Source organism: Carya illinoinensis, chromosome 1 (genome assembly GCF_018687715.1).
Source record: "Carya illinoinensis cultivar Pawnee chromosome 1, C.illinoinensisPawnee_v1, whole genome shotgun sequence".
In the NCBI taxonomy this organism is placed as follows: domain Eukaryota; kingdom Viridiplantae; phylum Streptophyta; class Magnoliopsida; order Fagales; family Juglandaceae; genus Carya; species Carya illinoinensis.
The window spans coordinates 19,993,557-20,019,036 of NC_056752.1; the positions used below are offsets into that span (position 1 = coordinate 19,993,557).

Sequence of the window (25,480 nt, forward strand, 5' to 3'; positions counted from 1 at the left end):
CTTTTTCATCATTACATTTTGCATGGATGACACTTGGCAATGTCTTCTTGAAACTAAAAATTACTTGTGTGTGTCGTGCCCCTTGTCTCTTGGCTTTTCTTAGGCAACACTTCCCCATGTACCTCATCATTCCCTTTTTCTAGAGCTATCTCTAACTAGTAACAAGTGGCAAAAAGCACTTCTCAACAAACAAAGTGCTTTGCATGCGTGAAAAGTGGCAGAAATTAGGTGAAAAGCTCTTTGGTAGACGTGTGGAGCTTCTTAGGTCACCAAACCCTAAATTTTTTCACCCCATTTCCCTCATCATGTCTAGGTTCATTGCATCTAGTGCGGGTCTCAAGTGGATGAAAAATGGCACTGAGGGATAGGTTAGGCACGTGCCCTAAATCCACTAGGGTTTCTAAATCCTAAATCCATGTTGAGGGCAAATTTGCATGGGCCTTGTGGGCTTAGATGCCTAATACATCAAGTCAAGATTTCTTAGTGTATTCTACCACCTTGCATGGCCCAACAACGATGCACGACCTCATACTAAAATATGCCCAAGGGCTTAGTTAAGTCTAAGTCATCACATCCTCCCCTTCTTAAAAGGAGATTTCGTATTCAAAATCGACATCGTAACCTTCAATTAAGAGTAATTGATAGCAATTACAAACTTGATCAATACCTCTAGCACTAGCTACTATAGAGTCCTCAGATGATGATGGGGGTGGTATGCTGCTTTCCACTTCTGACACTAAATCTTGCTATAAAAAAAATATCGCATTTAGATCGTAGTCATAGTACATCTTCACCCACATCTCATTAAGCTCATGCTCGATCTTGAGTTCGGTATCTTCAATGGGTTGACCTTCTTCATGGAAACCAATACGATCGGTAGACGTACCCAAGGTCTCAAAAGGCATATATTTACTTGCATGAGCTTCTACAACGCGACTAGACTCTACCTCTTGGTTGAGTCCTAGCAAACGCATTCTCTCGACGTCTTTCTATACCAACGGGTCATATGGGGGTTGCCACTCTTCATGCAGGAATGCTTGTCTCAAGAAAATGTTGCTCAAAAGTCTACACCATCACATGGGTGCAATGATGCTCAAACTTTTCCATCTATTGCCAGTGAGTAGCCATCATTTGATTTCTTCTCTCATGCCAATTCTTACGACTGCGTTCTTATCTTTCTCCAATTTGTGCTACTGAGGACACAAACATACATGGGGTTTTTCTAGTTCGTGCCATGCTCTGTTTCAAGGGTATAGTAGGTGCATACAATGTCACTAAGAGATAATCGAAATCAAACAAGACTTTTCATAAGACAACCAAAGTACAATGAGTCATACACAAGTTTTTATAAAATACTCAATTCTAAGATATAAACAAATGAGGGTATTTAGTCCTCATTAAGTCCTCTCTTTCCCAAGTTGCTTCTTGAAAGTCTAGGTTGTTCCAAGACACTTTCACTAAGGATATCTTTTGATTTTTTAGTTCTTGCTCCTTTCTATCCACAATCTACATTGGCCATTCTTCATAGGATAAGTTAGGTTGAAGTTGAATACTGTTGGGCTCCATTTTTATAGGTTGTCTTTCTCAGTAGCTCTTCTTTAAAGATGATATGTGAAAGGCATCATGCATTCCTTGCATTGGCATCATGCATTCCTTGCATTGGCATCATGCATTCCTTGCATTTCGACTGGTGGTTCTAATCAATATGCCACTACTCGAACTTGACTTCATACAGTCCTACATACTGGGGACTTCATTTTCCTTTCTTGCCAAAACTTACAAGTCCCTTCATAGGTGAGATCTTAACCTATACCAAATCACCTACAGCAAACTCCATAATTCTTTATCGTTTATCAGCATAACTCTTCTGTCGAATTTGGGTAGCTTTCATCCTTTATTGGATTCGTGCTACTTGCTTTCGCACCTCCTACAAGTATTTAGGCCCTAAAAGCTATTTTTGTCTGACTTCGTCCCAATACAAAGGGGATATATGCTTCCTTTCATACAGTGCCTCATACGGTGCCATTTGTATCATGGCTTGGAAGCTGTTGTTGTAAGCAAATTTTATCAATAGTGAATGGCTTTCCCAACCACCACTTAGTTCCAACACACATGCACGTAACATATCTTCCAACGTTTGAATGGTACGTTCAGTATGTCCGTTTGTTTGCAGATGATATGCATTGCTAAATCTCAAATTTGTGCCTAACATCTTTAACAAACTTTGCCAAAAACATGAAGTGAATCGCATATCTCTGTCCAATACTATGGTCTTAGGTACTCCGTGCAATTGAATTACCTCCCTAACGTAAATAAGAGAGAGCTTATCCATGGAGTTTGTATTAGCTATGGGCGGAAAATGCGCACTCTCTGTTAGTCTATCGATTATGACCCAAGTTGAATTCTTCCCTGAAGACATTCTTGGCAAACTTATCACAAAATCCATAGACACATCTTCCCATTTCCACTCTAGGATAGACAATGGTTGCAATTCTCTAGCTAGCCTTTGATGTTCAGCCTTCAGCAATTGGCAAACTGAGCACTTTGCAACAAATTCCACTATGTCCTTTTTTATTCCATCCCACCAAAACTGACTTTACAAATCCCTTCAAGGGGTACAGTATGCTTCCCTTCAAATCTTCTCCTTCAACTCTGGGACATTATTCCCTTATAACATAACATTCTGCCTTTTCCAATTGTAAAATGATGTGGTGCTTCAGATCTTGAAATCCTTTGGCAAAGCTTTTCCAGCTTATCATCCTTGCTCTACCCTTCTATGATTTCCTCATCAATTAATGGTACAATCTCTTGTACCATTGTCAACACAACATCTCTTGGCGGGTTTCAATCAGTAAATTCCTCATTCCTACCAATAGTGATAGCATGTCGGTCTAAGTCTTGTGACTAAGGGCATCCGCTACTACATTGGCCTTTCCAAGATGAAACTTAATCTCACATTGATAGTCACTAATCATCTCCACCCATCTTCTCTGCCTGATATTCAAGTTCTTATGATTAAACAAGTACTTAAGACTTTTATGATCCGTATATACCTTGTACTTTTCTCCATATAGATAATGTCTCCAAATCTTTAATGTGAAGACTACTACAGCTAACTCCAGGTTGTGAGTAGGATAATTCTGCTCGTAATCCTTGAGTTGTCGCAAGGCATAAGCGACGACTCATTCCTCTTGCATCAAAACGCATCCTAATCGCATCTTAGAGGCATCACTGTAAACGACATAAGGCTTATGAGGTTTGGGTAAAGCTAATACCGGTGTTGTTAACCTCTTTAGCTCTTGGGAACTCTTCTCACAGTCCTCACTCCAAACATACTTGGCATTCTTCTTCGTCGATGTTGTTAATGGATCAGACCCTTCAACAAATCTTCAATAGTATCCTAGCAAACCAAGGAAACTATGAATTTTGTGGACATTGATAGGTCTCTGCCATTCTATCATAGCTTCTATTTTAGCAGGGTCTACAACCACTCCTTCACCAGAAATGACGTGTCCTAAAAATTTCACCTCATGAAGCCAAAACTCACACTTACTAAGTTTGGCATAAAGTTGATGCTTTTACAAGGTCTCCAACACTATCTTTGAATGTTCCGTATGCTCCTTGTCACTTCGAGAACATATCAGTATATCATCTATGAACACTACCACAAAACTATCCAAGTACTACCTAAATTGATTCATCAAATCCATGAATGTTGCTGGGGTATTTGTCAATTTGAAAGGCATTACTAAGAATTCAAAGTGTCCATAACGAGTTTGATAGGCTGTCTTAGGTACATCTTGGTTCTTAATCTTAAGTTAGTGAAATCCTAATCATAGATCTATCTTAGAAAACACTGACGCTCCTTGTAACTGATCTAATAGATCATCAATTCGTGGTAAAAGATATTTATTCTTGATAGTTACCTTGTTTAAATCCCGATAATCGATGCACATTCTTATGGTCCCATCATTCTTCTTCACAAATAAGACTATGCACCCCAAGGAGATGAACTAGGGCGAACAAATCCCTTCTTGAGAAGTTCCTCAATCTGTACCTTCAATTTTTTTAGTTCTGCCAAGGCCATTCGATAAGGTGCCTTGTGCACTAGAGCCATTACTGGCTTTAGCTCAATCACAAACTTTGTTTCTCAGTCCGTGGGTAATCTAGGTAAATCATCAGGAAAAACTTCAGGAAAGTCTTCTATCACCATAATTCCCTTGACTCCTTTAGTCTCATTCATCGAACTAGTAATAACTACGAGAAAAGCGACAGCTCCTTTCATCATACTTTTCTTCACTCGTCCTGCTGTTACCACTGATGGAATTAACCTAATCACTTTTCCCATGTAACAGATTCTGTCCCTTGAAGGTAAATAAAAAATTACCTCCCTCATTCGGCAATCTATCTTAGCATAGTGCCTCAATAACTAGTTAATTCCTAAAATTAAATTGATTCCATTAAATGAAAAATGATCAAGTCAGCAGTTAAGGTTAAACCCGCGACTTCCAATGGACAGTCCTTAACTATACGAGTGCATCCAACTATCTTCTCATTTGGAATAGCTACTAAAACTTTTTCAGACAAGGATTTCAAATTCAACTTACACCTTTGCACACAATTATAAGACATAAAAGATTGTGATGCTCTAGAGTCAAACAAAGCATAAGCCATGTCTTGCATCAATTTAACCTTACCTAAAAGGGTAACTAAGGTTAATCAATAATTCTCAACAAACGCAAGCTACCAACTAAAGTAGGGTTGGAAATATTACCAGTGATCACTCCAGCATTAGTTGCCTCATTGGTTTCCAAGTCTACCTCTCCTGGCGTGATAACATAAACTTTAGCCTTCATAGAGGCTTTCCCTTTGCCTCCTGGTGCTATTGATCCTCCAGGCGTGTTTTGTGGACAATCTCAAATCATTTGGCCACCGCATCTAAAACATGCTCCCATAGCGAATCAACATTTGGCATGGTGGTGGTGTAATGGGTACTACAATCCTGACTACTTTCCCCTTTCCTTTGTCCATGGTATAGGGAACCTTCTTTCCTTTGTCCATGGTATAGGGAACCTTCTTCTTTCCCATATTCCTTCCTGGAGAGTAAGGCATTCCCCCTTTTCAATCCATGTCAATTTGAGAAATTAGACTCCATTGCTTCACCTCTGCTATTAAAGCAACATTAACCAGCTCTTGGAAGTTCTCAATTCGTAAGTACGTGACTTAATTTCGGATCTGTGGTTGCAATCCATCTTGGAATTTTCTAGCTTGCATTTTCTCTGTACCAATCAGATGAGGGGCAAATCTTCCTAATTCCATAAATCAAGCTGCATACTGTTCTATCATCATGTTAGGGGTGGGTAGCCAGGCCCCACCCCCACTGCCCCTCAGCACCGCACCTGTGTGGTAGGGCGAATTACCCTGTCCGCACAGCGGGGGGCCTGTGTTTGTGTGTTTGGAGGGGCCGAGGGTGGGACAAGGTGGAACTCTACCCAGTAAATCCCCCACCCCACTGAGTTTATATATAATTATATATTTATATAATATATATATTTAAAAAAAACACCTTCAGGTGACCAAAACTGCGTTGTTTTGGCCAAAACAACATCATTTTGGCACCTGGGATTTTTTTTCTTTTTTAATTAGGTTAGTAAACCCAAAACAATGTTGTCGTGTCCTTCGGTGGTTGGTTTTGCGCATTGGGTGGTGGTGAAATTCCCTTCATAGTGCTACCAAGTGCAGTGGCTAGCTATGGTTGAGATGATGCGAGGGTGCTAAGCTGTGTGACTGGTTGTCAAGCATGAGGATGGGGGTGATTCATGGTTGATTGTGAGACAAGGAACACTGTTGTGAGCTTGAGGTTGGTTGTGGCTGAGGGAGTAGCGGCATGTGCATGGCTATGTTGGTATATATAGAAGTCATGTAGGGTTTTCCTTTGGGTGAGTACGTCATGTAGGGTTTTCCTTTGGCGGCATGTGCATGGCTAAGAGAGGCGAGCTTAAATCAATTACAAAATATGAAATGACTAAGAAATTTATTCTAAGAAGATGAAAGGAAAAATAATGTGACGGAAATAGATGTATAAAAATCTGGATTTCACTACTTGCATTCCATTAACAGCGTAACATTGAAATTAATGTCGAATGTTTGAGAGGGTGAATGAGATGATGGAAAATCTCAAAATATTAAAGCCTAATTAGGAAAGATTATTATTAATAAAGATGAAAATATTAACAATTATAACAAAAATAATAGTTACAATAAAATCCATATTTAAAATATAAAAAACCTATTAACGTCATAGAATTCAATAAAATCAATAATATTAATAATAAAAATAATTTTTTTTTATAATAATATAAAACAATATTAGACAAAATTATTCACCTTCAATCGTTAATAATATCTAGGTCAGGTTGTTACACCATCACTTCAAACTATATAACCATGGAACACACCTCGCAACTATACATCCATCCCAACGCTTCATAAAGCACAACCACATCATAAACGACTTCGTTCATAGTTCACAACATCATTCAATTTTAGCTTCATAACAATATAATTCTTAATGTAAAGGGATAGAAATTATAGCATAGCGAGGGGCTGAAATCGTTGCGTCGCTTGCTGTTTGGCATGGTCTTGCGATGGTAACTACATTTGTACAGGGAGGGGTTGTTTGGGTGGTTGGAGCTAGGTTTTGGTGGGGCTTAGCATAAGACGATGGTTGTTGGAGGAAGAGCTTCGTGGTGGTGGCAAGAGGTGGGTTTTGCGTCTAGTGGTAGTGTTGTAGTGGGTGGTGCAGCAGGGTCACGTGGTGGAGGGAGAAGCCGAGAGGTAGGGTCTTGAGCTGAGCTGGGGTATGATTGTGCTAGGGTAGTCTCATGGCCGTCAATTGGGTCTCACGATGACTGATTGATGATGACTTGGGAGGAGCTGCGATGGCAGTGGAAGAATAGGAGGCTGCAGTTTAGAAAGCAGAGAAGGAGAGGGGGTGCAGAGGTTGGGGTGGAGCAATGGTGGACGATGGCTCAAGACTGGCAATGCCATAGGCGGCTGAGGGTGGCGCACGACGGTATTATAGGGATCAAGTGAGATTCGTGAGAAAGAGAGGGGTAGATTGGTGGCGAGAGAGTGAGGGGTTGAGGAAGAGGAGGAGGTGGTTGACGATGCTCGTGGCTGCTTATGGTGGTGGTTGTGGCTTGGGCTAGGTCGCGATGGAGGCATGAGGGAGAAGAGGGATAGGGGAGAGAGGGGGAAATGGCTGGAGGGGAAGAGAGAAGGAAGAGAGGAAAGCTAGAGTTGGTTTTAATCTAGGCCCTAACCTAGATCCACAGTGGAAATTAAATACTTAGAAATAAACTAACTAAAATATGTAGAAAGATTAAATGAGACTATGTTTAAAACTCAACTTTGTTTTCTTAGTCCCAAAATAATATTTTTCATCATAAAATAAAATAATAAAGTTTACTGAATATTTTTAAGAGAAATAAAACCATCTAAATAAATAGAGTTTTTAATATAAAATGAAATAATAATATTAAAAATACTCTTAAAGAACTAAAATCATTTAAATAAAATGATTTGCTAAATTATTTATGGGGCTTCAAAATATTAAAAAAATTTAAAATTAGGCTTGGTTCAATAATACTAAAAATGCTCGGTTTAAAATAATTTGGGCATTTAAAATATTTTGAAAACTTTAAAACACTTGGCTCAATTTAAAAATTATCTGCCAAATTTAAAATAACGATTCGAGATTTAAAATACAAATACAAGACTCGTGACCAATCGAGAGAAAAATGAGCGGTTGGTCACATAACCCTGCTACATATCTTAATATCTCGACAACCTGCCAAAATACAAGCGAGAGATTGGAGCTTAACAAAAGTTTACTATTATTAGAATATTAATCACACCTGATTAATGATAAGAATTAAATAATAACTTACAAAAAATCTAATTAAAAAATCATTTTATGTAAATATTTGTTGATAATGTGTTTCGAATGCTTAGGCCGAGTTCCAGCAACTCAAACCTGGATCTTTTTACCTATAACCACAAAGACAAAGGTGGACTCGATGGTGGTTTGGAGAGTTTCCGATGCCAAAGTCAATCTTATTTCTTGGAGAATTATAGAAGAATCAGAGTGTTCAAAGAGCTAATTCATTCTTGGAGTCTTACTTTTATACGAGGTATTGGAGGAACATCTTGTACTAGGGCTATACAAAAATTGCGAGAACCGACCAGCCGTCTAAGTCTAGAACCGACCTAGACCAGTAGTGAACTGGTCGGCCAACGGTATAAATCTAATGAAATCGACGCCGACAGATTCAATCCTGGTTTGGACCAAACCCTTTTTTTTTTACACCTACCGTTTAAAAAAAAAAGAAAAATTAAAGTGAAATGATGCCTTTTGGTTTAATACACTAAACAACGTTGGTTGGCTTTAGGGTTTAATATCCTCAAGTTCTCATTCTTCTTCTCCCCTGATTGAATCTTCTTAGACACTTTCTCACCACACTCATGCACAACAGCTGTTACTGCTGTGAGTCTCTCCCCTCTCACACCACACAGCCTCTCCCTCTAACAACTGATGACATTGATTTCGCCCTCTCTCTCACATAGCGTAGCTATCCTTCATTAACCTCTCATTGGACCTCCGTCACTCATCTCGCCGCCCATGGAAAAATCTAGGATTTCAAGTAATTTATTTTATTGTGTTGGGTTAATGGTTTTTTTTCCTTAGCGTCTGGTGAATCAGTGATGGAAAAATCGAGCTTGTCCATTTTTGTGGTTTGCACTATCTGATGATGGGAAAACCGATTTCCCAAACCGCTGAATTGAACGGTACTGACCGTCGAATTCCAATCAGTTCTCTTCCAATGAAGGTCATATTCAAATAATGTCCACTAAATTTCTCATACATTAGATTTGCTAAATACAATTCATTTGGAAGATGAGCTACGGAATCCCTAGAGTCATATGTGAAGGGAAATGTAGCATCTTTATTTTAATATTTTATTATTTCCTTTATTTCCCTTTTCCTTCTCTCTAGTGTAACTTTATTCTTACAGTAACTTCATCCCTAGAATTACATGCATTTTCCTATTATTAATTATATTTTTATAAAATAATATTAATCATCTTTCTTTTAATATTTTCTTAAATATAAAAATAATTAAGAAATGTTTTTTTTCATCTATCTATAATCATGCAAAAATTATAATAATATGAGAAAATATGAATAAAACTTCTATTAATTATTTATAAAGTACAAAATAATGCAATAATCTTATCCTATAACAAATTATAATATAAGTACTGTTCATTTATATAATTTAATTAATAAAATATTAATAATAAAAAATAATAGAGAGTCTGATAACTAATTTAATATAAATTTTAAGTTTTGAGTGAATGGTTAAAAATAAAAAAAATTATATATTAATTAAATTTTAAACATTAAAATGGCTAATTCAATATAAATTGTGGTAAGCTTCCTTAGCATGTACATGTGAATGCTCTCCCCATCTTGTGGTTGGATTAGATAGCAGTCTGCATTGGCCCACTCACCATATGTGCCCAATTAATCATCCTACACCAAATCGTACTTCATTCATTGACCAGCTCTTAGAAACTAGAGTTTACTTTTCTCAAGAGAAAAACCAGAGTATACTCTATGGTTATGCCGTAAAATCCCCATCTCTCCTTTTTTCTCTGCTCTATCAACCAGCCTCCTCAGTCCTCCCTTCTCTTCTCCTGTCAATCCTTACGTTAGATCAGATCATGCTTGCGTTTACAATTGTATTTTCTTTCTCTGCGAGATCTTAGATCGGCCGAATCATATAATACAAAATCATAGATTCGAAGACGTTTTCTTTGTTCCTGACTTAGATGTTTTGGTTCTGCATCTGAAAATTAAAGAGATCCAAAATTCAGAAACAAAAAGAACGGAAAAGGAAAGCAAAAAGATAAATGGCAAGGAGTGGCAGATCATCGTCGTCGAGCAAATGGAGGCATTGTCACCCTTCTTATTACCTTAAGAGACCTCAGCGCTTGGCTCTGCTTTTCATCGCATTCGTTTGCGGAACTCTTATCGTTTGGGATCGTCAGACCTTGCTCAGAGAACACGAGGTAATTAAAAGGAAGAATGAAAAATATACACGTATTATTTTGTATTCTTGCTGAATTTATAGGTATATTCTACGGTTGCCGGTGGAGTTTGAGGAAACGAAAAATGAATCTGGGGGTTCATATTTTCTAGGACCCGAGAGTACAGCTAGTATTTGGCTCAATTTAAGTGTTTTCTCCTTTCTCTCTTGGAAATGAAACAAACACGAAATGTAAGATTCAAACTTTATTATCTGGGCATTGCTTGCTTGTGAATTGGGTTCTGGTCCTTCTGGATGTGGATATGGTTTGTTCCTGAGAAGTTAAAATGTTTTTCTTTTGGAAATTCTTTTTGTGGTGATCGGGAGGTACTTAGTTTTTTCTCTTTAGAAAGTTTTCGAATTGAAGACACCATAACAGAGGGTTTTTAGGGTTAATGGGGTTATGTGAAAATTTTGTTTCATAACATAGGTCTCCTGTTTCCCTACGTCTGGAAACCTAGTCTAAGGAGGTGCCGGCACGGTGCACCGCCAATGAGCCATTCTTGGCGTTACCATCCGCTCCTCACCTGTAGTACCATAAATCCTCAACAGTCATGGCCGAGTGAGAGAAAGTTTTAATTCTATGCTTACATTCAAACTTTCACCATCTTTCATTTCCTTACAAATAATAATTCTATACATACTTATCATGGCATAGGGGAAGCACACCTACAATTCCATTTACATTTACATGCTTCTATAATAAAGGGTGCGTTAAACATGGGCTACCAAGGAACATGCGATACACCATGTAATCATTAATAAAACATGTACATATCATATAGCTAAGAAAACATTATAAAACTACTTATCAAAAAGAAAACATTATAAAACTAACGAAAGGATAAAATAAAGATAAGGGCATATGATCATAACTACTTACCTTTTAGCCTTATGAAATAATTAGCATGTCAACAAAAACCTACTTAATCATACATTAGACCATATCAATCTCTTCTTAAACTTTCATCTTTTAAACTAAGGAATACCTATAGAAAAAATCTTTTAAACTAAGGAATAGATTTTGTTAATACATGTTTGTAGGGTATCCCTAGTGCTGCTTTTCCTTAATAAAAGTGTCTTAACAATCCTTGAAAACTCAATATATCGATGGGGACTTACTTGCTGGAATTTCCAACAAGTATGGTGGGGTTTCTTTTTTAATTGTATCATCTGAATTTTTTTTGTTTGCATACATCATCATTAAAAATGTGTGCTTCACTTCAATCAGGAGTGCCATTGCGCTTTGCGTATAGGCTTTAGACAACGTTTGTGCTTAAGTTTGCCTAGTGCCTTCACCAACACCGATTGGGAATTGGTGGATCATCTCCACCATGAGGTAGCTAGCACATTATGGCAAATTGTTTTTAGTCTTTTTTGGTTAATATGGGTGATACCTGGAAAGGTTGCTAGACTTTTTTAAGTGTTGGAAATGTTTGCTAGTCATAACAAACACAATTATGAACTCCAACGTGAGGTAGCTAGCATGTTATGCCAAGTTGTTTTTAGTCTCTTGGGCTAATATGCGTGATGCTGGGAAATGATGGTAGATTTTTTTCTGTGTTGGAAATGGCGGTTTGATGCTCATCGCAGTGAACTTCCTATTTTACCTTTAACAAAGTTAGGGGAGAGACAAGAAGAGATCAAGAAAACCCTGGAACTTACAGACAGCTAGAGAGACATAGGTGAAATATTAGAGAAGAAGTCTAGTGCATAGCCTTAAGGTGTAACAGGGCCCAATCCAGGTTTTATAGAATCCTCAAAAAACTAGGGATCCTTGTCGTATAACGATTCCTCTTGACCAATCAGATCTACCACCCCTAATTTATAACATTCTGATCCCTAAGTTTTTGGTTGTTTGCATATGAGACATTGGACTTTCATTATTTGTAACTTAGTCCCTATACTTTTTGATATTTACATTTTGATCCCAATTCTAAATATTTTTCATATACCTCATTTTCTTCTTATTTCTTATCCATTTCTAGGTTCATTTTTATTTAACGCAATAAAAGCATAAAAACACTAGGGGGCTGAAACCCTTAAACATCTCCTAATCCTCATTTTAGTTCAATTCTTTTTCCTCTAATTCTTAATTCCATCCCATCATAATCTTAACCATAATTCTACACTTGCAACGTTTCTACTACTTCTAATTCCTTTCATTAATTCACTCCAATTAACACTTCATTATGACTAATTAGTTAAACACCTCAACAATAACACAATTTGATTCTCATTTGTGTTCATAACCTTAATAGCCAAATCTATGTTATCTTCCATTCCTAGTTCTTTGTTTGATCTGTTAAAGTATACACTTAAACACCTTTTAATCATGTCCCTAAGGAATGAACCTAAGTCCCTTTTCCTTGATTACAACATTTCATCACAACAAGTTAACTCAATGTTCAAGATTGATTAATCTAACTTCAAATCCAATCACTTCTTTGTATAATCATCAATATCATCATATCATACACTCTAAATTGGACCTAATTACATCTCTTCTCCGTCAAATTGCCACACATAATACAAATTACATAATTGTATCATAAACACTTCAAATATGCTTAACCTGAGACTAGTCTTGCATTGTCCTAGCATATATGCATCATGTTCATCAATTAATTCAACATCCAACTAAGCATTAAACCAACATAAGAAGGTTTGGAGGTTTCAAAGTTAGAACACTTCTCTTTGATGGGGCTTTAGCACTAATCACTTGGATTATGACTAGTTTAGGGTTTTTTGTGTGGGATGATTGAAGAAGGTTTGGAGAAGCTCCTAGGTGAAAGATTTCGACCAGCAAGAGTGTCTAAGGGCTGGAACTTATCAGCTCACGTTAGTAAGAGGGTTCTAAGGTGGAGATGGAAAGGGTAGCATGTGGTGGAAGGGTTCAACATGAGGTGCCTTGCTGGGTCTTGACTTGTGTGTGACCAAGCTTGAGCTTGGTGGGGTCTTGGCTGAAGGGTGACCTTGGAAGACCATGGGGAAGGTTGTGTGTCATGCTTTCTCTTGGTTGACACATGTGAGTGCACATTGGTCAAGTGACATGCCATTTGGTGCCATGCCATCGATTTTTTTTAAAGAATTCTAAATATTTTAATTAAGATTACTTCACTTTCCTTTTTGTCCAAGTTGATTCCTGTGTCTCAAAAACTTTTTAAAAGTTTTTTGTTGTGACTTTTCCTATGGTTTGAAATTAGCGTATGCGATTTTGTTTCTGTTTTCTCTCGGTCATCACGCCTAGTGCTCTTAAAACATAAAAGAAACAAAGCGAGTCCAAGACTCAGTAACTAACATATCATACGAAAAACATAATTTAACGAAGGTTTTACTTTTGGAACATGTGCACCCACACCCAAATGTACATTACGTAAAGAACAATGAACATATCATCAAATACATGGCATATTTCAATAATTAATAACAACTGACATATCAAATATCCAACACAGTAAAAAATGACTAACAACCCCTTGGGGTTGGCTCAAGGCCTTGGGCTTGGGGGTATGCTACCCCCAAGTCTAAGGCTCAAATCCCTTTGGGTGCAAACAATCTCTAGGGGCCATCGGACTGGAGGATTTTTCCCTTGAATTACCCGATGTGCATTTGCAGAAAACTTCTTGCTGATGGCCTTTGCACCCCCAGGATTAGTCGGAATGCTGTTCCCGGACACCCGTGCCAATAAAAAAAAATGATTAACTACACAACATGTATGCAATACCCCCTCCCTCAAGGGTTATAAAAGCTAGAGGAACTGAATGCTGCTAACCTTATTTCAAATTAGTGTCATGTATAAAAAGATCCCATTATAAAAGTCATAAAATCAGAGTACTGCATTAAAATAAAAACATCTCAAAATAGTTCTTATTATCACTTATTTTTATTTTTTTGATCCGTGTTAGTAGCACTTATTAAAAGGGTAAAAATCATGTTACAAGCACACCATATTGAATATAAAACAAATAAAAATCTCAACTCATCAAGCCTTAGGGCTCATTTGGATACTAAGAATATCTTAGAATATCTGTAAATTGTATTGAAATAGTAGTAAATAGTTTATGAATAGTATTGAATAGTTTGTAAATAGTAATGAAATAGTTTGAGAATATATGAGAACAGTTGTGTTCCCAAACAGACCATTAGTGTCATCCCCCACCTGGGTTAGGCATACATAAAAAAAAAAAGAAAAAGAAGAGTTGAATACTCAGTAAGAACTACACCATATGGTAAACATAATATCAGTCTAGATTCAGTCAAGCATTAATAGTCTGAATCATCATCATCAAATCATACATAACATTAAACCTCGAAGAAAATAATACATTCCTTAATTCCATATCCTTAATCCTTATAAAAAAAATCCATATCCTTAATAGTTGTTACACCCTATTAACTCCCATGTGTTAGGGTTTGGCGCTTGTGGTCTTGACTCTATCTGGGGCTAGCAAGTTTGAACTTAGCCCTACTCATGAATGAGCATCACTAGGTGCACTGCTTGTGGAGTATTCCGACATTGCAATCCACCCCTTACTCTTCATCGTACCATCTTCATTGTCATGGCCAAATCATTTTGCCTCAACAATCACATGCAATCATTCATTTCTTTTCTCTTCTTTTCTTTTTCTTTGAACTTAACTTACCTTATCTTTAACTCATTTAAAATATATAGTCATACTATGTACTAATTAGTCACATAATCAATCATGCAATTTCACAATCACATACATCACATAGGCCTCATTTGTTTTTGCAGATGAGATGAGTTGAAATAAAAGTTAAAAGTCAAATAAAATATTGTTAGAATATTTTTTTTAATATTATTTTTGTTCTAGGATTTGAAAAAATTGAATTGTTTATTTTATTTTGTCTGGGAATTTGAGAAAGTTGTAATGATGAAATGATATGGGATGAGATGAGAATGTTTGTGAAAACAAACGAGGCCTAACAGGATTAAGGGTTGATAAATATGAGCTGCCAATAATGATGCATATATATATGTATAACTTCATAATGATGTACCTTACTATATTGTTATAAATATGATGACCTTTCTCAGTTTAAGCAAAATGATACAAAAGCATTATCATAATCACTTACATCAATCCTTGTGCAAATAAGTTAAAAGCATGAGTCACAAAGTGTCAGATGGAACCTTGAAAAACTTTTATGGTTGGATGAGCATCCCTTCATACTAAACAAAACATGAAATATACATCATACAACGAGGCCTAAAGAGGCTAACCGTTTGTCTAAAACCCTTTCAATTCCAACCCTAGAAAGAGGCACGACCTTGAAATCTAATTCTTTATGATCACACTCTTCTTTTGTTCAAGCATGAAATCATATCACATGGCCTCAAAGACATCACCAATCAATCTTTTTTGACATAGAATCATCTACATAAAATAATGAACCCTAGTCATACTTTGTTGCTTTGGGTCTCTTCTATTGTATTGAATAGAACGAGTCTTAATGACTTTTATGCTACTATCCGTAGCACGTAGTTTGTAATTAGGCTTTTTCTTGTATATTTCCTGTGTACTCGGGCTTTGCTTATTTACGTGAATCAATAAAACCTCTTTTACCTATAAATAATAATAATAATAATAATAAAATGAACCCTAGTACTCTAGATTTTAACTCTTCCAATCCTAATACACGTAACTTCAAGTAAGTGGGTCCAACCCTTAGGCACAACACCTACATAATGCTCATTTACAACTCATTGAAGTCATGCATAACCTAATTAAAGCTTCTAACCTTCAATCCAAAACCCTACTCACACTTACACCTAAATTAACCTACACTAAGGATTATAATCATATTACCACCATGCTCTTGAACCATCAAATGGCCAACACATAGGGGTTGCACACACATCAGTATCTAACGACTCATGTACATATCGGTTTGCCCTAAGCAATGCATAACCTATTCTACTCAAATTACCCCTCATTGACGCATTGTCTAGACATGATCTGAGGTAATTTTAATGATGAGAAGTGATGCAAGAGAAGTCCTCACCAAGAGTGTAGGGTTCTGCTACAACAAAGGTTGCAATTGAGTGGTATAAGTAATTTTTGGTTGGCAATAATGCAACTTCAGGTGTGGCGGCTCCAACTAGTTCTTGGTGGCTGTGGCATGGTGCAAAAGTCATAAGGAGGAGGTTCAAGGTGGCATAGGGACTTGCCATGTGGGTGTGGTGCTAAGCGACGAAACGGGTGTGTGTTGGTGTGGGCAGGTCAAGGGGTTTACTAGGAGGGATGGGTGGTGCACAATGTGGCGGACTGTGATGGCCGGAAGTGTGGAAGTGCACGGCTAGGAGGGAGGCGGTTGCAGCGGAAACTCTAGGGCTGCTTAGAAGTGTATGTGCATGCATGCCTATTCCATGTGGCACATACGTACATATATATAGGTGGTGGTCTGTTTAGGTCCTAGGATTACGGTTCATGTGTCATTCTCATATGGATGGGTCATGGTTTGGGCTTATTTCCATGGGTCTTGGTCCTAGTTTTGCAAACATACACAATTGGGCTTGACCCATGGGTCCTAGTTTACTATCGTAGACAAATTTCATCCTCAACTAATCCTAAACCTTTTTATGGCTCAATCCTCAAACTTTTCGTTTTAACCTCAATAAAATAGTTCTCTCCAAGGAGAGTATTCACTTGCTTTCTCTCTCTTGAAAGTTCTTCCATCGCATGGCTAATTCGCATAGAAGACACAATGTCATTGAGTCACCATTAGTAAATGGGAGGATTACTTCGAACCTGTCTGAGATTACGGACCATGTTACCAACTTTTATGAACAGTTACTTACGGAATAGTTTTCTTGGAGACCATGTTTGGATGACCATAGTTTTTAGTCAATTGATCATCAACAAGCAAGTTGGCTAGAGAGGCCATTGGATGAGGTGGAGGTGGAGATTTGCACGGTTGTGTGAAAAAGTGATAAAGCTCCAGGTCCAGATGGGTTCACTATGGCTTTCTTTAAGTCATGTTGGGAAGTAGTTAAAGATGACATCATGAGTTTCTTCCATGAGTTCCATGAACGAGGTAGTTTTGAAAAAAAGTCTTAATGCTACTTTCATTGCTCTTATTCCAAAGAAGCCGAGGGTGGTAGAGATTAAGGATTTTCATCTGATAAGCTTGGTGACTGAATTGAACAAAATCCTTCCGAATGTATTGGCTAATGCATTGAGTATAGTATTGGAAAAGATCATTTCCAAGCCCCAGAATGGCTTCATACAAGGGTGACAAATTCTTGACTCTGTTTCATTGCCAATGAATGCTTGGATAGTCGCCTCAAGTCGGGCACTCCAGGGTTACTATGCAAACCTGACATGGAGAGGGCTTATGATTGAGTAAGCTAGAACTTTTTGTTACACATGCTTGAGAGGTGTGGACTTGGAGCGAGATGGTGCTCTTGGATTAAATTTTGTATATCCACTGTACGTTTTTCCATGTGAACAGTACACCAATGGGCTTTTTCGAAAGCTTGAGGGAATTGAAGCAAGGTGATCCACTATCTCCATTACTGTTTGTTTTCATTATGGAAGCTTTTAGTAAAATGATTGTAGGTCTTGTGGGAGGTGGATATTTATCTGGCTTTGTGGTAGGGGATGCAAGAATCGGCACATTGGAGATGACCCATCTCTTATTTGCAGATGATACTCTTATATTTTATGGTGCTAATTACAATCATATTCAAGCTTTGTGGCTCTACTTGCTTCGAAGCGGTATCAAGATTGAATGTGAACATCACCAAGTCAGACTTAGTTCCAGTTGGAAATGTTTCTTGTGTTTTGAGCTATGCCTGTATTTTGGGGTTCAAAGTCTCCACCTTGCCAATGAAGTATCTTGGTCTTCTTTGGTTGCTTCCTTTAAGTTGCAATCTATGTGGGATGGGGTGTTGGAAAAAATGGAGCGGAAATTGGCAAGTTGGAAGAGGATTTATTTGTCCAAAGGTGGTAGAGTTATGTTGATAAAAAGTACTCTATTCAACTTGCCTGCTTACTTTTTATCTCTATTTCCAATACCATGCAAGGTGGCCTATCAGCTATAGAAGTTGCAATGAGATTTCCTATGGGGGGAATAGATGAAGAATTCAAGTTTCACTTGGTGAATTGGGTTACAGCTTGTACCTCAATACATGAAGGTGGGCTGGGAATTCGGAACTTGCTAGTTTTCAATAAAGCTTTATTGGGTAAATAGTTGTGGAGATACCACAATGGAAGGGGTGCATTGTGGAGAGTTATCATAGATTTAAAATATGGTGGATTGTTGGAAGGATGGTACTCGGATGAGGTGAGCGGACCACATAGGGTGGGGCTTTGGAAAAACATAAGAAGAGAGGTTGGACCAACTTTCATCTATATACAGACTTTGCAGTTGGGATGGTTCCATAATTAAATTCTGGAATGACCTTTGGTGGAGACCGAATTCTTAAGGAAGCCTACCCAACTTTATATGGCATTGCAGGATGATAGGAGGTTGCAGTTGCAAAACTCATGGATCTATCTAGTGGCTCTCCTCAATGGAATATCAATTTCATTAGAGCTATGTGGAAGATGATTCCAATCTATCTATGGTAATCTCGTTGTGGATTTTAGAGATTTCCCCCCATAGAAATCTACGACCATTCCTTTCCAATGATATTTCCTATGGATTTACAGATTTCTTTCATCTTACCTATTAAAAAAAAACAAAGATATTTCTTTTGTGTATAATTAGAGAGTGAATGGAGGAGCTGATACGATGATGAGTCATTGTCCAAGAAGGGAAGATTTATTGTACAATCGTACTATAAGTCTCTAATGAAACATTCTACAAGAGGGTTCCCATGGAAGAACATTTGGAAGACTCAGGCTCCTCTAAAAGCTTCTTTTTTGTATGGACAGCTTCACTAGAGAAGATTCTCCCCTTAGATAATCTAAGGAAACACTGACTCCTTGTTTTGGATTGGTGTTATATGTGCAAGAAAAGTGGGGAATCTTTGGATCACCTATTATTGCATTGTGATGTGGCTATGAGTTTGTGGAATGATTTCTTTGCTAGTGCGGGGCTCCTTTGGGTGATGCCAAGAAGGTTTGTTGAATTTTTGGCTAGCTGGCAAGGCCTCTGGGGTAATTCTCAAATGCAGCTACGTGGAAGACGATACCAATCTGTCTATGGTGGTGCATATGGATTGAGAGGAATGGTTGTAGCTTTGAGGATTGTGAACAGACAATGAACGAGCTTATAACTTTTTTTTTTTTTTTTTCAAACTTTATTCCATTGGTCGATTATAGTAGACTTTAACAACATAAACGTACATGATTTCCTTGTATTTTTAGACAACCATCCATAGGTGTTGGTCTTGTATATTTACCGTGTACTTGGCTTCACCTGTTTTTAATAAAATTTGTATTTATTGAAAAAAAAAATAGTTTGAAGCCTAATAAATATCCATACCCGAGCCAGACTCTCTAGAATTAAAGAAAAATTTGATTTATTAGCGTATATAGATAATACATCTAGTAAAGTGCTTGCATGGTATAATTTAATTTGGAAGATAAATTTAAAAATTTGAATCTTACAAATTAAATCTTACCATTTAAATGATCCACACATTGGCTTGAGAATACAATAACTCAAAATTAAAACCCCTCACATGACATGATTGTTAATGGCTAACCAATTACCTAGCATAAAATAATAACCTAAGGTCACACATGAAATAATAGCAATCATAATAATCATAGCAATCATAATAATAATAAATAATCATATTAATAATAGTTCCCTAAATTATATCAGGGGTTACAATATTCACGATAACTATGAATGGTCAAAAGATCTCATCATTTTCATTACCTATCAAAACAAGAAGTTTTTCACGATTTCCTTGTATCTTTTTCACTTTCTGGATAGATGTTTCTTTCTAGATAGATGTTTCTCTTGTATACATTTTTTGAACTTGGATTACCCCTTTTGCATTTTAGATAAATTTTTTTATTACTTTTGATACCCATGCAATTTAAGGACGCTTTGGTATGAAAAGAATGAATAAGGAATATCACTTTCTCACCCTCAAAGCTTAACTTGTTCATTAAGTTTTGATAGCTTACATAAGGCCTTTATATAGGTTATTGCAAATCCTATACCAAGAATGAAGAATTACTAAACCAAATGGAAACTACTAGAGTAACGTTTGAAAAAATAAAAGGTCTAAAACTTAAGGACTCTATGTGACATAAACTGGCTATGCATGGTCATGAGTGGAAAGATGGTACTGGGCAGATAGCTTTGATTCCCAATTGACATATGGGTGCACCTGCAGATGGAATGATTATTCATCTCACATGCTGGGTTGTGGTTCAGGCAAAAGACTTAGAGATATCATTGTCAGTGGGAGTTCTCCTACATACATTTTGGTGGTCAATTAAAATTGCTGCAATGCTGGGATCATATTAAAGAGAGAAGAAAAGTAAAAGATCACACTGAGGGCTAGAAACTAACCTTAAACATCATACTTAAGGTCAGAATTGCATCATAAAGTTTCCAAAGAAAGCTATTTGCTGCTGAATAATTTTTTAAATCTTATCTTTCCTAATGCAAGTTTACCTCGATGTACATCAGCTCTTGGTGCTCATGGTTCTATATATAGGAGTTAAACTTCATAAATTCAAAAATTATGTTAAAACAGTTAGTTTCGAATAATGCTTTCCCACTATGTGGATTACATAAACATGTATGTTTTCTTCAATGCTAGTTTCGTATAAGAAGTTCAATTATAGGGCAGATTTTTAGTCGGAGAATTTTTTTCTTTTCTTACCTGTTTGTAACAAACTTCGAACTTTTTCTGATTCTCAGGTGGAAGTTTCCAAGTTAAATGAAGAAGTAATTCATTTGCAGAACTTGGTAAGAGATCTATAATGCTTATCCTATTGTATTGTAGAATTTTTTTTTTTTTTTTTTTCTTTTTCCATCCATATCATCATTTTCTTTTTCTTTCTGTTTTATTTTTGGAGGTGGAAAAGGGGATTTTTTTTTTGGGGGGGGGGGGGGGGGGGAGGGGGGGAGGGGGGGTGCGCGCGCGGAGAAGTTGGGTAGGTTTAGGTTGATAGCTTGAACTGAACTATCTTTGGCATTCTATTCTACTTGTAATGCCCAAGTACTTTTTTCTCTTCTTTTATTTTTTCCCTTCAATTTGTCTATTGTTCTGTCCATGGTTTTCTAATTGTAAATTTGATTACGTACTTGTGGTAAATGCAGTGCACAAAAGTAAAATAGTGTGCAGTATCTCTTAGTCCATGGCAATTTATATTGCTTTTAAGGTGCTAGAAATATGTGGACTAATTAGTAGATTGTTTTCAGTTGGAAGAGTCAAAGAATACGGGTGGCGATGCAACTAGGGAGCTTGCCAAGAATGATGTTGTTCCAGATGATCCAATTGACATTCAACGAAGAGAGAAAGTAAAAGAAGCAATGCTTCATGCATGGAGTTCATACGAGAAATACGCATGGGGCCAAGATGAACTTCAGGTACTCTAATGCTTTTTCAGTATTCTATCTATTCGGCCCATAGATGTTTTCATCTAGTTTTAGATTTTACATTCAATGACTTTCTTGCAGTGTAACTTGGGTCTTGAGAGTCTTGTGCTGCTTATGTATCTTATGCTTGTTTTAGATTACCTAGCAAAGCCTTTACTTATATCTTTGGTTGATTCAAAATTGTCGGTTGGCAGTATAGTTGAGAGACTTGTTGAATTTGTACTTTGAATAACATTTGTGATAAAATAAAACTTTACATGATACCTATTGGTGCGTTGTGCAATTCAGCATCTAAATAAAACACAGCAACTGAAATTCGTTGAAGTATTAGTCAACAATTTGTAAAGAAATTGAGCATAATTAAAGAAAATTGTGCTAAATTAAATCAATAGGGCTCAGTTCTGACATTTTTGGTTGTGGCTCAGTTTCATTGATTGTTAAGGGAGGAGTTTGCAAGCTTGTTGAGTTTGTGGGATGAGCCTTGTTGTACTGGGAGAGACAAGTTTTTCTCGTACCATGGAAGAATCTTCAGGCTTTATATTTGAGACGGGTCTTCTCCAAGGTGTAAATTTTAAATGGTCATATAATTGGTAGTCATGAGTTGATTTGTATCTTATTTCTTTAGACAGGGATGATCATTTTCAGAAGGTTGTTGTTCAGAGCAAATTACAGAGTGTAATTTCAGATAATTCCCCACTTCTTGATTATGATAAGTCTCAGGGGTAGAAGGTTTTTAGAATTTTAAAATATGTGGTTGAAAGTGGATGGTTTTGTTGAGAAGGTGAGGCACCAATGGTCTACATATGGTGTTTCGGAATGTCTTAATCTTCTAAAAGTTGAATTGCAGAACAGAGGTCGCTTAATGAGTGGATATTGAGGACGGAAACTACTGTTGAGTTGGATATAACTGTAATGCCCCCTTCTCTAAGTTGGGAGATGCCACTATTGTTAAGATTTTTTTGATAGGTTTTGGAAACGGTAAAAGCGTTTTGAAGGATTGTTTGTTTTTACTTGATAAAGCATAGAAAATCTGTAATTGTTAACATTACACACACCAGGTTATAAGAGAATTCCACGGACATAATGAGCTTACTGAAATTTTTATTAATAATACTCAAATATTGGCAATTATAGCAAAACTCATAAGCTGATAATTTCATAAAATTTCTCTGTTATAAAAGATATTGTGACGAAACTTTGTACTCATATGATGTGTAAAACTGGTCATGGTCTCCATGTGGCTGAGAGAGGTGGCGATATAGGTAGGCGGATTTGCTGTCTTAATTTCCTTAGCATGCCCAAACAGAATAGGGTTCCAAATATGCTGGGGTGGCATTTTGGTTCTCCTTTTGCTGGGGAGCACTTTCCTAGAGTTTTCTAGGTAGTTTCTTGTTGTCCTAAAATGAGTTAAAGAATTCCTAATAGTAGTGTAGGGATTCTGGTGCCAAAATGGTGTAATCCCATGGTTTTGACCTCTAGAGGTGGCCGTCACAGCCAATTTCCTGGAATTTTCCAGTACCTTTCCCGCCCTTAAACTTGAGAACCTTTCCTAACATAGTCTATGGATTCTGTGGGCTTTTTCATAAATTTTCATCTTTGTTGTCCATTTTCTCTTCTATACCTCCTGGGAACTAGTGAAGCAATTTAACTTCTTTGTTTTTCTATAATAAATCATCTCAGACATGCAACAACTCATATCAACTATAACACATAACAATAGGTCTTAAATAAATCTATGATAGACACAAACATGATGAATATTTTGTGTAGTATGTGAATGATATTGTATATAATTTACTTGTCATCATGCCATATGTATATGCTTTGGGAGTTTCTTTTCCTTTCTACTTTTAAAATAAGCATATTTCTCAATTTTTCGTCTTGATTAAACCATTATATTTGAACATTTACAAATCACATGATGATGTTGTTTAAAATATTTGAGCTTAGAAAAGTTTTTGGTTTAGCATGTTAAGCGTATTAGGGTGGAAAAGAAATGCCAACAGTCATGGGAAGGCAGAAAGGATGTATTTATGAAACATGGTCTCGGTCAAAGTGCTAGGTGCATTTTCACCTGATTCCTAGCATTATATAGGTGACAAGTAGACAGATAAGTCAAAATTAGATTCAAAATCAAACACAGCCTGGCATCCAACTGAAGTCAGCATCTTATATGAGTCTATTACTTGGTTCTTATCTAATCAGTTAGTCATCATTGCCATTCCTAATACGCCATTTTTACTTGAAATTCTATATTGAGGGCATTTCTAAATCTATTCCTTAACAATCTAATGGAGCATCAAGTTCTTTCTTGGATGTAATTATACTTATTGCATACAAAATTACCAAGTAATACCCATTCTCATTTTGTTACCAGCCGCAATCAATGAATGGTGTGAATAGCTTTGGTGGTCTTGGAGCAACTCTAGTAGACTCACTTGATACATTATATATCATGGGTCTTGATGAGCAGTTCCAGAAAGCTAGAGAGTAAGTTTAACTTTTTTGTTTTGCTTTCATTCTTGTGGGCCTTAATTTACGCTCCTAGTTTAACATTCCCCATTCTCTTGGCAGGTGGGTTCTGAATTCATTGGATTTTAACAAGAATTATGAGGCCAGCGTTTTTGAGACAACCATCAGGTTGTGATATATGTAGTATGATTTAAGTTGTCATTTTCCCTGTTATTAACAAGAACTCTTATGGGCTGTGACTTAGGTGAGAGCCAGCTTACTGCATCTGCTGAATCATGTATTTTTCCTGAAATTCCAGAGTTGTAGGAGGACTTCTTAGTGCATATGATCTCTCAAGCGACCATGTTTTCCTCGATAAGGCTAAAGACATTGCAGATAGATTGCTTCCTGCTTGGGATTCACCTTCTGGGATCCCTTATAACATAATTAACTTGGCACATGGAACAGTGCACAACCCTGGATGGACTGGAGTAAGTTATTAATTTTCTCTACTCGTAGTTCATTGTCACCGTATACTCAGGGTAAGGTTTTCATGATTTGGTTGTTGAATGTGGCTGTGAGGCCATATTATTCTAAGCTAATTCTGTTTCAGAACCTCACATTGTGGTCCCTTGTGAACCTATCTATTTACATTGGATCAAGATGTTGTAGCTAGTGATAGGGAATGTTGACTCTATTGCTTTTTCCATGTATTTAAGTATTATTTTATTTTATTTTTTCACTGCCAATATACACCATTATGAAGGCCATAGACTCCTGTTACAAGTTACAGTTATCTTCATAAGTGTTTCAGGGGTATGCTTCTGTCTTTTTTTAGATCACACTGACATATTTTGTCAAACATTCAATTGTATGTACTGATCAAAAAGACATTCAGTAGTATGCATTAATTGGATTCATATTTTTCTTTTTCCTAGGGTGAAAGTATCCTGGCAGATTCTGGCACAGAGCAGCTGGAGTTTATTGCTCTATCTCAGAGGACAGGAGACCTTAAGTATCAGCAGAAGGTATTTGATTATGATTGGATGTACAATATTCTTGGGAGTGAGCTACAGGCATATGATGGAACATGGTGTTTATTGTTTCATCGGACTTTTGCTTAAGCAGTTAAGGGTGAGGTTGGGGCTCGTCCCCATCTTACTGAACGAAAATATTGTTCTTTGTTCAGTTTATATTCGAATTGCATGTTTTTAAGTAATACTGAATGAAATATACGAACCATTGACCCCCTTCATCTGTATAGAGTTTGACTTTTGTGACTAGGATTATACCATCAAGGTACTATTCTAGGGGTTGTACACTCCCAAAATGAT

The 25,480-nt window shown here is 36.9% G+C and overlaps 1 protein-coding gene across 1 annotated transcript in view; it reads left to right on the forward strand.

Annotated features, from left to right (window-relative positions):
- The first annotated feature begins 9,603 nt into the window (after positions 1-9,603).
- LOC122312951 (mannosyl-oligosaccharide 1,2-alpha-mannosidase MNS1) overlaps positions 9,604-25,480 on the forward strand; it is a 30,768-nt gene continuing 14,891 nt past the window's right edge. Inside the window, exons 1-7 of the mRNA XM_043127629.1 lie at positions 9,604-10,137; positions 21,015-21,062; positions 21,519-21,686; positions 24,073-24,185; positions 24,270-24,335; positions 24,466-24,637; positions 25,085-25,174. Coding sequence (XP_042983563.1) covers positions 9,979-10,137; positions 21,015-21,062; positions 21,519-21,686; positions 24,073-24,185; positions 24,270-24,335; positions 24,466-24,637; positions 25,085-25,174 — 816 coding nt within the window. The 5' untranslated portion in view covers positions 9,604-9,978. The remainder of the gene's footprint in view (positions 10,138-21,014; positions 21,063-21,518; positions 21,687-24,072; positions 24,186-24,269; positions 24,336-24,465; positions 24,638-25,084; positions 25,175-25,480) is intronic.